At 39.3% G+C, this 15,053-nt stretch overlaps 1 protein-coding gene across 1 annotated transcript in view; it reads right to left on the reverse strand.

The window, feature by feature from the left end:
- The window catches only part of CFAP47 (cilia and flagella associated protein 47), a 965,255-nt gene that overhangs the window by 875,713 nt on the left and 74,489 nt on the right, over positions 1–15,053 (reverse strand). Inside the window, exons 14-15 of the mRNA XM_036744194.1 lie at positions 651–867; positions 1–228 (exon numbers count right to left, since the gene is read on the reverse strand). The exon at positions 1–228 is cut by the window's left edge and continues 17 nt beyond it. Coding sequence (XP_036600089.1) covers positions 1–228; positions 651–867 — 445 coding nt within the window. The remainder of the gene's footprint in view (positions 229–650; positions 868–15,053) is intronic.

Below are 15,053 nucleotides of genomic sequence, written 5' to 3' on the forward strand. Positions count from 1 at the left end.
GAAAATGCAATCCCATTATCTAGGACCAGTGGTTGCCATTTAAATCTAGCTGCAGCATTTCGGTGATTATACAATCTGACTGTCCCCCTATAGGCTGTTTTCACCAGGAAACCTCGAGTAGATCTTAGAACCAGTTCTTTAGTTGATAACTCAAGAGCCACAGGCATCACTACTGCCTTCACTAGGATATTTCCACTAGGAATGTTGTTTATTGTGAAACTGAAAGACCTGTAACATACGGAAAAAAAATCTCCATAACACATGTATAATTTTACTATTGAGATTCAATTATACACATAATGACATATAACAATGAGCTCCACATTAAATTATTTAATAGGTACTATTCCTAGAGCTATTCATGAAAGCAGAATATTTGCATTAAATGTGCCATTGAGAATGACAAAAAAAATTGAGTATCATATCTCTTGCTTTCTCAATGGGTAGGAAGGGAGTGGAGAGAAGGAGAGAATTGGAACTGAAATTCAAAATTTAAAAAAAGTATACAAAAGGATCAAGAAAACATACATGTATACATCCACAAAGATAGATAGATGATAGATGATAGACATATAGATCAAATTAAAATCTCCTAATTTTAGAATCAAGAGCAGTTGACAAATAAATCGAGAAACAAAAAGGCATCTAACTTCCAAAACGTCCCCAGAGTGGTCTTCTCAAACGCTATTGGAATGCATGTATTTGATGCAGGTGGAACCACGTAAGACAATGGATTCGTATTCTTTAGCTCTTCGTGATCAATTTCTAACTGCACCAAAATATGCAGAGGCAGATTATTGATAACATGCATTTGTTTAGTACATATGTAATTCACACAAATATCACCAAAATCGAGGACAGATGGACCTGAAAGAAAGAGAAAAATGAGAAAATGTCATTTTTTATTTGCGTAAAGTAAATCAGGTAAATCTAATCATTTGGTCACTCTGTTTTTCCCTTTGAGGCTGTATCTTTTTTATTCTAGTTTTTAAAAAGATTAAAAGCTGTCATAATAGGAATATTAAATGCAACATATTTTATCCACTAAAATAACTTTATAATTAAATACTAATTGCTATGATGCATTAACTAAATAAGTAATGGGACAGGAACAGTCAAGATCTGGGATTGCATTATTCCCTTTGGGGAAATTCTCTCCACTACCGCAGATCATAATTTATAGGCTTAGAGAGTAGCCTCTGGGCATTAAAAGGCTAAATGACTTGCCTGGGATAGCAAAGGCAATGTGTATTAGAAGAAAGGTTTGAACCTAGGCCTTCTTCACTCCAGGATCAGTCCTTTCTATCCAAAACTTACTGAATGGGCATTGCCCCAGACCAACTGACATCTGAGAAAGACCTTAGCTTAAAAAGGCCAAGATTTCCCATTGCATCCAGGGCCATTGCCAGTTGTCTTGATCTATGTTTTGTCACTGGATTCCAATGACTCTAAAGAAGAGAATAAGGCTGATGACTTTGCACAGCCCTGCGTCCCTTAAATCCAAATCACTTGTAAGTTAAGACATCCCTCTCCCGATGTCATTGGTCCTCTTTGAGAATGAAGGACAAATAACTATGCCATGATGCTTCATATGTAATATATATAAATGACTAAATATTAAACATATAAACAATTTGGAGATAAAAAGAGTGGTGTTTCAACAATCCGGCTAGCAGCTGTTGCGGAGGTGAAAGACCAACACAAGCCCAACAACAAGCACACTACCAGCACGCTGCAAAAGCCCAGGTTCTTTTGATCTGTTTTACTAAGGAAAGCAACATTAAGGGGTTAACAAGCTTACTTTAACCCAGCATACAAATAACATTCACTTAGTTCAGGGGAAAAAGCCAGCACCTGAACTTCAGAGCAAATACAAACAAATTACAAATATCGACAGACAGACCAAATGCAATTCATAGTTACCAACATCTAAGTTCAGTCCGGGAGCTCATAACAAGGGCTGGCCCAGAGTCACGCATGCCACCATGACTGTGGGTAAGAGCTCCGAAAAATAGAAAGCCAACCCCTGGTTTTATATCTTTTTCAGGGACAAGGGTGAGTCACACATGCGACTCACCCATGTGACCTGAAATTGTCACAAAGAGGCAACTTAAGCCCACATGGTCTAAAAGCCTCTGATGTCCCAAACATGCCACTCAAACCCATGTAAACTAGGCCTTCCCCTGAGGCAAGGAGGTCACCAAGGACTCCCAATCTAATCAAGGAAACAAAGGCCAAACTCTTCAAGGGCATTTGGTTAAACTGAGTGCTAAGAGCCCATTTTGATTACCAACACAAGTGGTTATACAACTAAGAGGAGGGGTTTGTTTAATGAATATTAAAACACCAATTTGTACTACCAACATCTATCCTTTTCTTTTTTTGGTGCAGTTCACCACTGTTAGAAGCTCTCAGTGAGGAAACTTCTTTTACTGATCTATTATTGATTTGTAGTATTAGACAGATGGCCTGTCAATGTGCCACGGGTTGTATACGCTATAGGAAAAAATCGTTTTCTATAATATATATCTAGTAAAGCCTCACTGATTCAGAATTTTGAATGAAATTTTCCTGAATACCTCTCCCTACTAGTGTAATGCTCTACCTCAGATGGTATATCAACTTCTAGAGGCTAAATACTATTTAATTGTTATATTTGTATTCCCAGTACCTAGTACAGTGTCTCACACATAATAGGCACTTAATCAGAACATCACAGATTTAGAGTTTGGACTGATCCTTCCAGGACATGTGGTCCAACCCCTTTATTTTACAGATGAGAAAATTGAAGTCCAGAGAATTTACGTGACTTGTCCAAAGTCACAAGGTTAGTAAGAAACAGCTGGAATTCAAATCCAAGTCTTCTGATTCCAAATTCAGTGCCCTTTCTACTGCACCATGACGCATCCCTGATAAATGTTTGTTGATCAAAACATCAATTTTTCAAATAACTAAAGCTTAGACCTAGTAGTATATTGACAAATGTTTAACAAGTGACTCTCCAGAAAAAAATGTGAATGCAGGACACATTCTTAAGTTTAATGTACACTATTAACATTTTCTCCATCACTTTCTTAAGTCTAGACATCCAACAAAATGGTAAGGCCCTCAAAGCCAATTTTGAGGCATAAATGATTGCTCTGAAAATTTAACAATCTATTCATGAGAGCCATTCAAGGTGACTCCAGCACACCCCTATCTACACCTTCAAGCTCAAAAACTCTATTTTTATTTTCATTATTCATTATTTCTAAAATACATTATACATTCCCCTGTCTGTTGAAGCAACATACGTCGAAAGTTATTTAACCTGTTCTTGGTGACTATACATCATCATCATGGACATTAATTTTTCCATTGAGTTTTAATATCTACTATATATCCAAATGTAGTTGTGCTTGTTTTCTTACTCGTTTTTAATAATTTTTCTGTTCCATTCTTCACTTTTGACTATCATTTCTGATAGTCTGTCAGCACGTCTTCCTCCAACAGCAGCTGATCCTTCAAGTCTCTTTACTGTACTAGAAGACCATATGGCTTTTTTTCCTTTAATTTTGTGTAAAATACGATTAATCAGGTATTGAGTGAGGTCACAAAGGGGTCTCCATTAAAAAAAGTGTTTGTGTGTTATTATATGGACTTTAAGGTCTCTATTTTGGATGCTGAGAAGGTTTCTTGCTTATTTTCTTAACATATTCTGAAAAGCTTACCTCTGAAAAGGCGAATCTCCATAAAGTGCATCTACTATACCATATACACTAAAAAACAATTTGCCTAAAAGGGAGCTAATAATTCTATTCTTGGATCAATCTTATTAAAGGGGCTCTACTATATTAACTCAAGTCTTATTTACAGTCTGAAAATGAAGTGCTTTATTTTATCAATGTCTACAATGCTGGTTGAATTGAGTTAAATTAATAAAAAAAATCAACCTTATTTTAGAACTTTTTGTTACTACATTTCTGATGTTTATGTTAAAAATAGCACTAACAGTAGCTAGGGACAAGTCTCTTTGAATTTGCAGAAAGTCTTCATTACAGAATACATTTAAAGAAATTCAGTTGTGTGCCTTTCAAGTATATACAGTAACTAAAACTAGGAACAGTGTGTTAACTAATAAAAACCATTTTGCAGAGATGAAGAAAAAGATGTGAACTTATTAAGATATAGTACATGAAGCCTGATAAACCATGAGATGAGGAAAGAGGAAGAGGCAAGAAGGGGCTAGAAACTGGATTTCTGCTGAGTCCTCAGAGATAGCAATTGTTTGGATTAGGATTTGGAAAGAAGCCCAACTGTGATTAATTATGGCTCAAACATAACTGAAATCCAGGAAATATCCACAGAAAAAGCAAAGGAAGACACCCCAAAAGGAAATCAGCCTGCAAGAGAAGAGCAACTCTCAGGAGTCCCCAGTGACAGTCTAAGGCATGGTGAATAGGCACAGGAACTAGATACTTGGCTGTGATTGTTAAGAAATGAGTTCTAGAACCTCAGTTACAAAAATATTTTTGTTTTATCTTTGTATTCCCATTGATGGTCACAGGGGCTTGAACCTACTTAAGGATTCTTTCATAGAGTGATTATCAAATGAGGTAATTTAAGTAAAAACATTTTGCAAACTTTCAAGGACTTAGATAAAATGTAAGCTATTATTATTACTCAAATGAATCAATGATTTCATAAATGTGATTGTTTCCTCAGACCACGAGGGACTTTATCTATCCATGCCTATCCATCCTGGACAACTCTTGTCTAAGTCCTCCCATAAGTTTGGTTGGATTCTCCAAAGTTGTGAAGTAAACTTATGAGAAGATATTAAATTTCTAAATACCCACCAAGCTCGATATCACAGTGACATAGGAAACAATGAAGTGAAAAGAACTGGTAAATCCCAACAGACAGTGTACAAAAAGGAGTAATAAAAAAAATCCATGGTTTCCAATGTTTATTCACAAATGTGTAGTATATGGGTAATAAGTCAAGAGAATCTTAACGCATGGGGGCAAATCTGACTTCATTTGAGATTCACAAAAGGAATATGACCATGGAACGATATGTTCCAAGAAAACAAATTTTAAATTGTTGGAGTAGAATTGCTTATGAGGAAGATAAACGCATATGAGAAAATCCATAAACTACAGGGAAGTATAAAAAATAACATTTGGACAAGGACTGAGGGAGGAAAGAAGAGAAACAGTATTGTGATGGGACTGTGCCACCAGATTCATGAGATAGCCATCAGACTACCTAGTGAATAATGGATTTGGGAAAAAGGTCACATAATCTTTATATAAAAAGAATGAGAAATTTCAACTAATCAGATTGTACAGAAATTCTCTCTCTCTGAAACAGCTGGAAAATTCCGACTTGTTTTAATGACAATTTCATTCTTTAATAGTAGAGTAAGCAATGAAGGGAACTGTTATTTGGTACTTGATTATAACCAACAAAGAAAAAATGGTTGACCACAGAAAAGATAAGATCCTTGGAAGGAAGTGACCACTGTTTTTAATTCTCATTTTATTATGAACTTCAGAGACATCAAAAAAAGCATTTCAATATATAAAGAATAGAAGAGCATTATATACGAAGCTGTGGACTTGTTATATATGGGACTATTTTAAATGTATATCAAAATTAATATTTTAGTAACAAACGTTCCTGCTTGTCTCTGTTCTTTTCTGTATTTTTTCCTCTGTATTTTTAAGTGTTTCATTGATGCCCTTCTTTTTTATCACTATTATAACCCACTAACCATCTCCCATAAACACACACGTGCACACACACACACACACTCCTTCCCTTATACCAAATAAATAAAGTCCCTTCAAATAAAACAACACATTGGCGATGTCTGCCAAGAGATAGTAACCATGAGTCATCATCACTCTTCTGAAGACATGATTGGTCACATCATTGATCAGAGTACTAAAATTTTTCAAAGTTGTCCTTTATTTTGGTCATTGTGTAAGTTGTTCATTCAGTTCTACTCGCTCTTCTGTGTATTATTTCATACAGGTCTTCCCAGGTTTCTCTGAATCTACAATAGTAATAATCATATAGCACAATAGTATTTTATTATATTAATATATCACAATGTGTTCAACCACTTCTCAGTTTTCCCTCAGAAAGGCACCCACTTTTCTTCCTGTTCTTGTTACAACAAAAAGAGTTGCTATAAAATGTACCTTACGTACCCAGTGTGGTTGATCTCTCCAGGGTAAACGGCTAGAACTATGACCACACATCTTAAGAGTTCAAGAAATATAACCAAGGAAAAACAGGGAAGAGATGACATATCAACCTAGATTCTGAGATATGTTTCAGAGTTTAGAGAAAGGCTTAAAAATAGAAGGTTCTTAATCTGAAGTCCACAGACCCCCAAGGGGTTTGTGGATAAGATTCAGTGGATCCAGGAACTTGAACTGGAAAAATAGATCTATATTTTCACTAGCTTCTAAATGAAATTTATCTTTTCCTTCAATTATGAATATAGGCAACAAACATTCTGAGGAGACCACTAGGTTCACCAGGCTGACAAAGAATTCCATAACAAAGCAGTGGCTTAAAACGGAATAAAGAGTAAGAATTTAGGACCGGGTTCTCAGGGACGGGAGGAGGAAAAGGCAAGGGGGCAAAAACAGAGTACATCAAGCAGAGAGCACTGGTACTAAATACAGTCCTTTCTTACCAGCCTCTTTCTTTATAGAGAGGGCTAGAAACAGGGAAAAGGATCAAGGAATAGGAGGCAGGGAAACCTGAAATTGTTGCTTGTAACCAAATGTGCATGGGATTGGACTACACATAAATCAGAAGAAGATAGTAGAATAGATGAGAAAGCCAAATCTAACAATTTGTTGTTTATAAGAAAGAGGTGGTGGCACAATGGACAGAACACTGAGCCTAGATTCAGGAAGACCTGAGTTCAAATCCAGCCTCAGATGCTAATTACTTGTGTGACCTTGGGCAAGTCACTTTATCTCTATTTGCTTCAGTTTCCATAGCTGTGAAGTGTAGATAATAATGGCACCTACTTTACAGGATCGTTGTGAAGGTTAAATGACATAATATTTGTAAAAAGAGCTTGGCACAGTGCAAGCTTGGGACACAGCAGGCAATGATATAAATGCTTATTCATATTCCTCATAAGAAATATGAGGGGCGGAGACAAGACGGCAGCCAGAAAGCAGGGACTAGCGTGAGTTCCCCGCCGAGTCTCTCCAAAAACCTATAAAAAATGGCTCTGAACCAATTCTAGAAAGGCAGAACCCACAAAACAGCAGAGGGAAGCAGGGCTCCAGCCCAGGACAGCCTGGATGGCCTCTGGGTGAGATCTATCCCACACGGAGCTGGGAGCTGGGAGTGGAGCAGAGCAGAGCCCAGCGTGAGCAGCATGGACCAACCAGACCAGGAGCCGGGCGGAGGGGGACCTAGCACCCTGAATCAGTGAGCTGCAACAGTAACCATATTTCTCAACCCACAAACACCAGAGACAGCGGAGAAGGTTAGTGGGAAAAGCTGCGGGAGTAGAAGGAGTTCGAGGTTCAGCTACTAACCCCAGGGGCAGCGGAGGTGGGGCAGCTACAGCTGTTGTTGCTTCTGGCCCCAGGCCCACCTGGTGGGAGGAATTAAGTGGTAGATCAGAGCAGGAGTGCACATCCTGCTGAAAATCTAAGCCCAGTCCAGGTTGGGGGTTCATGTGGAAGGAGTAGTGCTGGTGTGACACAGCTGGCAACTCCCCCCCCAAACGTGGAACATAGAACTCTTTAGTCTACAAGCAGTCATACCCACTGAAAAACTCAAGGGTCAAGTTAGCTAGTTGGGAATATGGCCAGGCAGCGAAAATATACCCAGATTCAGTCTCAGACTTTGGATTCTTTCTTTGGTGACAAAGAAGACCAAAACATACAGCCTAAAGAAGTCAATAAAGTGCAAGAGCCTACACCAAAAGCCTCCAAGAAAAACATGAACTGGTCCCAGGCCATGGAAGAGCTCAAAAAGGAGTTGGAAAAGCAAGTTAGAGAGGTAGAGGAAAAATTGGGAAGAGAAATGAGAAGCATGCGAGAAAACCATGAAAAACAAGTCAATGACTTGCTAAAGGAGACCCAAAAAATACTGAAAAATACACTGAAGAAAACAACACCTTAAAAAATAGATTAACTCAAATGGCAAAAGAGCTCCAAAAAGCCAATGAGGAGAAGAATGCCTCGAAAGGCAGAATTAGCCAAATGGAAAAGGAGGTCCAAAAGACCACTGAAGAAAATACTACCTTAAAAATTAGATTGCAGCAAGTGGAAGCTAGTGACTTTATGAGAAATCAGGATATTATAAAACTGAACCAAAGGAATGAGAAAATGGAAGACAATGTGAAATATCTCCTTGGAAAAACCACTGACCTGGAAAATAGATCCAGGAGAGATAATTTAAAAATTATTGGACTACCTGAAAGCCATGATCAAAAAAAGAGCCTAGATATCATCTTTCAAGAAATTATCAAAGGAGAACTGCCCTGATATTCTAGAGCCACAGGGCAAAATAGAAATTGAAAGAATACATCGATCGCCTCCTCAAATACATCCCAAAAAGAAATCTCCTAGGAATATTGTCGCCAAATTCCAGAGCTCCCAGATCAAGGAGAAAATACTGCAAGCAGCCAGAAAGAAACAATTTGAGTATTGTGGAAACCCAATCAGAATAACCCAAGATCTGGCAGCTTCTACATTAAGAGATCGAAGGGCTTGGAATACGATATTCCGGAGGTCAACAGAGCTAGGATTAAAACCTAGAATCACCTACCCAGCAAAACTGAGTATCATGCTCCAAGGCAAAATATGGATTTTCAACAAAATAGAGGACTTTCATGCTTTCTCAGTAAAAAGACCAGAACTCGGACTCGCAAGATGGCAGCTGGTAAGCAGGGACTAGTGTGAGCTCCGTACCGAGTCCCTCCAAAAACCTATAAAAAATAGCTCTGAACCAATTCTAGAATGGCAGAACCCACAGAACAGCAGAGGGAAGCAGGGCTCCAGCCCAGGACAGCCTGATGGTCTCTGGGTGAGGTCTATGCCACACGGAGCTGGGAGCTGGGAGCTGGGAACGGAGTGGAGCAGAGCCCAGCCTGAGCGGCGTGGACCATCCACACCAGAAGCCAGGCGGATGGGGCCCCTAGTGCCCTGAATATGTGAGCTGTGGCAGTTACCAGACTCCTCAACCCACAAACACCAAAGACTGTGGAGAAGGTCAGTGGGAAAAGCTGCGGGAGTGGAAGGAGTTCGCCGTTCGGCTTCCAGCCCCGGGGGCAGTGGGCAGCGGAGGTGGGGCAGCTACAGTTGCTGCTGCTTCTGGCCCCAGGCCCACCTGGTGGGAGGAATTAAGTGGCGGATCAGAGCAGGAGTGCACAGCCTGCCAAAGATCTAAGCCCAGCCCGGGTTGGGGGTTCTTGGGGAAGGAGTAGTGTTGGTGTGACAGAGCTGGCACCTCCCCCACAAACGTGGAACATAGAACTCTTTAGTCTACAAGCAGTCATACCCCACTGAAAAACTCAGGGGTCAAGTTAGTTGGTTGGGAATATGGCCAGGCAGCGAAAGCACACCCAGATTCAGTCTCAGACTTTGGATTCTTTCTTTGGTGACAAAGAAGACCAAAACATACAGCCTAAAGAAGTCAATAAAGTGCAAGAGCCTACACCAAAAGCCTCCAAGAAAAACATGAACTGGTCCCAGGCCATGGAAGAGCTCAAAAAGGAGTTGGAAAAGCAAGTTAGAGAGGTAGAGGAAAAATTGGGAAGAGAAATGAGAAGGATGCGAAAAAACCATGAAAAACAAGTCAATGACTTGCTAAAGGAGACCCAAAAAAATACTGAAAAATACACTGAAGAAAACAACACCTTAAAAAATAGATTAACTCAAATGGCAAAAGAGCTCCAAAAAGCCAATGAGGAGAAGAATGCCTTGAAAGGCAGAATTAGCCAAATGGAAAAGGAGGTCCAAAAGACCACTGAAGAAAATACTACCTTAAAAATTAGATTGGAGCAAGTGGAAGCTAGTGACTTTATGAGAAATCAGGATATTATAAAACCGAACCAAAGGAATGAAAAAATGGAAGACAATGTGAAATATCTCCTTGGAAAAACCACTGACCTGGAAAATAGATCCAGGAGAGATAATTTAAAAATTATTGGACTATCTGAAAGCCATGATCAAAAAAGAGCCTAGATATCATCTTTCAAGAAATTATCAAAGGAGAACTGCCCTGATATTCTAGAGCCACAGGGCAAAATAGAAATTGAAAGAATCCATCGATCACCTCCTCAAATAGATCCCAAAAAGAAATCTCCTAGGAATATTGTCACCAAATTCCAGAGCTCCCAGATCAAGGAGAAAATACTGCAAGCAGCCAGAAAGAAACAATTTGAGTATTGTGGAAACCCAATCAGAATAACCCAAGATCTGGCAGCTTCTACATTAAGAGATCGAAGGGCTTGGAATGCAATATTCCGGAGGTCAATGGAGCTAGGATTAAAACCTAGAATCACCTACCCAGCAAAACTGAGTATCATGCTCCAAGGCAAAATATGGATTTTCAATAAAATAGAGGACTTTCAAGCTTTCTCAGTGAAAAAACCAGAACTGAATAGAAAATTTGACTTTCAAACCTAAGAATCAAGAGAAGCATGAAAAGGTAATTAAGAAACAGTAATTGCAAGGGACTTACTAAAGTTGAACTGTTTTGTTTACATTCCTACATGGAAAGATGACATGTATGATTCATGAGACCTCAGTATTAGGGTAGCTGAAGGGAATAAGCATATATATATATATATGTTTATGTATATATATAAATATTTTTATGTATATATATGTTTATGTATATATAAGTGAATGTGTATGTATGTATATATCTATGTGTATATGTATGTATGTATGTGTATGTATGTATATATACGTGTGTGTATATATATATATATATATATGTAAAAGAGAGAGAGCAGACACAGGGTGAGTTGAAGGTGAAGGGAAGATATCTAAAAGAAATAAAATGAAATTAAGGGATGAGACAGCAACATACTAAGAGAGGGTGATAGGGAGAGATAGAATGGGGTGGATTATCTCGCATAAAGGTGGCAAGAGGAAGCAGTTCTGTGGGTGGAGAGGAGAGGGTAGGTGAGGGGAGAATGAGTGAATCTTGCTCTCATCAGATTTGGCCTGAGGAGGGAATACCATCCATACTCAATTGGGTATCTTACCCCACAGGAAAGAACAGGGAAGAAGATTAAAAAAGGGGGGGGGATGATGGAGGGGAGGGCAGATGGGGGTGGAGGTAATCAAAACAAACACTTTGGAAAGGGGACAGGGTCAAGGGAGAAAATTCAATAAAGGGGGATGGGTTGGGAAGGAGCAAAATATAGTTAGTCTTTCACAACATGAGTATTGTGGAAGGGTTATACATAACCACACATGTGGCCTAGGTGGAATTGCTTGACTTCTTAGGGAAGGTGGGTGGGGAGGGAAGAGGGGAGAGAATTTGGGACTCAAAGTTTTAAAAACAGATGTTCAAAAACAAACAAAAATTTTTTGCATGCAACTGGAAAATAAGATACACAGGCAATGGGGCGTAGAAATTTATCTTGCCCTACAGGAAAGGAAGGGAAAAGGGGATCGGAGTGGAGTGGGGTGACAGAGGGGAAGGTTGAATGGGGAACAGGGCAACCAGAATATACGTCATCTTGGAGTTGGGGGGAGGGTAGAAATGGGGAGAAAATTTGTAATTCAAACTGTTGTGAAAATCAATGCTGAAAACTAAATATGTTAAACAAATAAATTTAAATTTAAAAAAAAAGAAATACACCTGAAACATATAAATTGACACAGGTTAAAGTGAGGGACTGAAGCAAAATCTATCACATTCAAAAGAGCAGAAGTATAAGTCTTGATCTTAGACGAGGCAATAGCAAAATAAACCCTTAATTTTAAAAGATAAAAAGGGAAATTATATTATGCTGAAAGGTACCATGGATTTATATGTTACAAATGTTGTAGCATCTAAGTATTTAAGGAAAAAGTTAAATAATTTACAAGGAGAAACTATATAGTAAATAGCATATAGTTACAGTAACACTAAAACCAGAGGACTTCTTTCAAACCTAGACAAACATTAAAAAACAAAAAGAAAAGAAGACCAGGATAGAATTTTAGAAAATTAGATCTCTTGACTTTTGATGATTACTGAGTGGGAAGAGAAAGGAGTATATATAGTGTGTATGAGTGTATGTATAGGTATGCATAATATATGTATAAACTGATATAAACTGATCATATACGAGTCCCTTCCCCTCTTATTATATCACAGATCTTTCCCTGTAAAACCTTGGGCCTTGGATCACTCCCCCCATCTTCACTCTTACTCATGTGCTACTGAACAAAGCTGGAGAAAATCATGACACCATGCTGACTGGGCCCACTACAAATTTCCATTATATAATATTATCTCCCTCATTATGCTGAATACCTTCCTCTCCATCTCAGCACTTTTCAATTTCCTCTTGTGTGTTGCCTTAGCTAAACTCCCTGATGGCAGGGAGTTTCTTTTTTGAATTTGTAACCCCAGGCACAGTGCCAGTTACATAGTATGCATTTAATAAATGTTTACTGTCTGAATCTTCTTTTCTTCCTCTATACTATTTCACTTGGTGGTCTAATGAACTCCCATAGATTCAGTTATTGTCATTATAACGGTGATTCCCATATCTTCTTATCAAGACAAACCTCTCTGCTGATCTTCAGTCTCACATCCCTAACTACCTATTTGACATCTGTAACTAAATGGTTAATAGACATCTTAAACTAAACACATCCAAAACAGATTTTTCCCCCAAAACCCTTGCCTTTTCCTAACTTGCATATTACTATTGAGTGTGCTACCATCCTCTTAGTCACTCTGGCTCACAATCTAACTGTCATCCTCAACTACTCACTCTGTCTCATCACTCTCTCTTACCTTCCATATTCAATCTGTTGCTAAGGCCTGCCAATTTTACCGTAATAACGTCTTTCATATGTACCCCCTTCTCTCCTCTGACACTACAACCAACCTAGTCTAGGACATCATCACTTCACACCTGGATTATTGGAATAGCTTGTTGGTTTACCTCCATGCCTCAAGTCTCTCTGAGGTTCTGTCCATCCTCCACTCAGCTGTCAAAGTGAGCTTCCTAAAAATCATTTCTGACCTTGCAACACCACTGCACACACATACTCAGTAAAGTCCAGTGGCTCTCTATCACCTCCAGAATAAAATATAAAATCCTCTGATGTTCAAAGCCTTGCGTAACCTGCCGTAGCCTTTCCAGCCTTCCTACAACTTTCTCCTCCCCCAACCTTCACCCCACCCTTCTGCCATAAACTCTGTAATCCAGTAACACTAGCCTCCTTGTGACTACTCAGATAGGACACTTCATTTCCCAACTGAAGAAATTTTCATTGAATGTCTCTCCCCTCCAACTCCCATTCACCCCATGCACTTGGAATTCTTTGCTTCTTCATCTCTGCTTTTTATGGATTCCTTCAAGCACCAGCCAAAATCCTGCCCCTACATTAGGCCTTTCCCAGTCCCCCTTAATTCTAGTGCCTTGTTTCTGTTAATTATCTCCAATTTATCCTCTGTATATCTTGTTTGTAAATAGTTTGGGGCACACTGTCTTTCTCATTAGATTGTGTAAGAGCAGAGACTGTCTTCTGCCTTTCTCTTTATCTCCAGTGCTTTGCACAGGGCCTGACACATAACAGGTTCTTAATAAATGTTTATTGACTGACTGACAATAAAATATCTCAAACAAATGGAGAAAAGGAAAAAATATTAACCATATCCTATTTTGAACAAAATAATATAAAATCTATTCAATAAAGGGTCATTAACAGAAGAATTTAAAATTAATTAGAAAATGTGCGACCCAGGCAAGTCACTTAACCTTGTTTGCTTCATTTCCTTATATATAAAATGAGCTGGAAAAGGAAATGGTAAACCATTCCAGTATCTTCACCAAGAAAATCCCAAATGTGATCACAAGGAGTCAGACACAACTGAAATGACTGGATGGTAACAACAGCAAAATAATGTAATCCAGAGGAATTGGTGAGTCAAATAACAAGTTGTCAAAATAATACATAATTTTACTAAAGATGATGAAAATAATTAATAAAATACCAAAACTACAGCCCAAGCAATCCTTGGAAATTAACAAGGAGAAAAAACATTAACAAAAGAGAGAAAGAATAAATCAATTAGTTGCACTTGCAACTAAAAATAACAAGAAAACCAAAATAAATACCAAATTTTAAAACTCAATTAAATATCAAAATACAAATTTAAAAAACAGAAATTGGGGGGGGGGGGGCGGAGCCAAGATGGCGGCTGGTAAGCAGGGAATAGTCTGAGCTCCGTACGGAGACCCTCCAAAAACTTATAAAAAATGGCTCTGAACCAATTCTAGAATGGCAGAAACCACAAAACAGCAGAGGGAAGCAGGGCCCCAGCCCAGGACAGCCTGGGTGGTCTCTGGGTGAGGTCTATCCCACACAGAGCTCAGAGCTCGGAGCTGGGAGCTGGGAACGGAGTGGAGCAGAGCCCAGCCTGAGCGGCGTGGACCATCCAGACCAGAAGCGGGCTGAGGGGGCCCTAGCGCCCTGATTCAGTGAGCTGCGGCAGTTACGAGACTTCTCAACCCACAAACACCAAAGACTGTGGAGAAGGTTAGTGGGAAAAGCTGCAGGAGTGGAAGGAGTTCGCGGTTTGAATTCCAGCCCAGGAGGCAGCGGAGGTGGGGCAGCTACAGCTGTTGTTACTTCTGGCTCCAGGCCCACCTGGTGGGAGGAATGAAGTGGCGGATCAGAGCAGGGGTGCACAGCCTGCCGAAGATCTAAGCCCAGTTCGGGTTGGGGGTCCTTGGGGAAGGAGAAGTGCTGGTGCGGCAGAGCTGGCACCTCCCCCCCAAACGTGGAACATAGAACTCTGTAATCTACAAGCAGTCATATCCCACTGAAAAACTCAAGGGT

The sequence above is a fragment of the Trichosurus vulpecula genome, chromosome 2 (genome assembly GCF_011100635.1).
Source record: "Trichosurus vulpecula isolate mTriVul1 chromosome 2, mTriVul1.pri, whole genome shotgun sequence".
NCBI lineage: Eukaryota > Metazoa > Chordata > Mammalia > Diprotodontia > Phalangeridae > Trichosurus > Trichosurus vulpecula.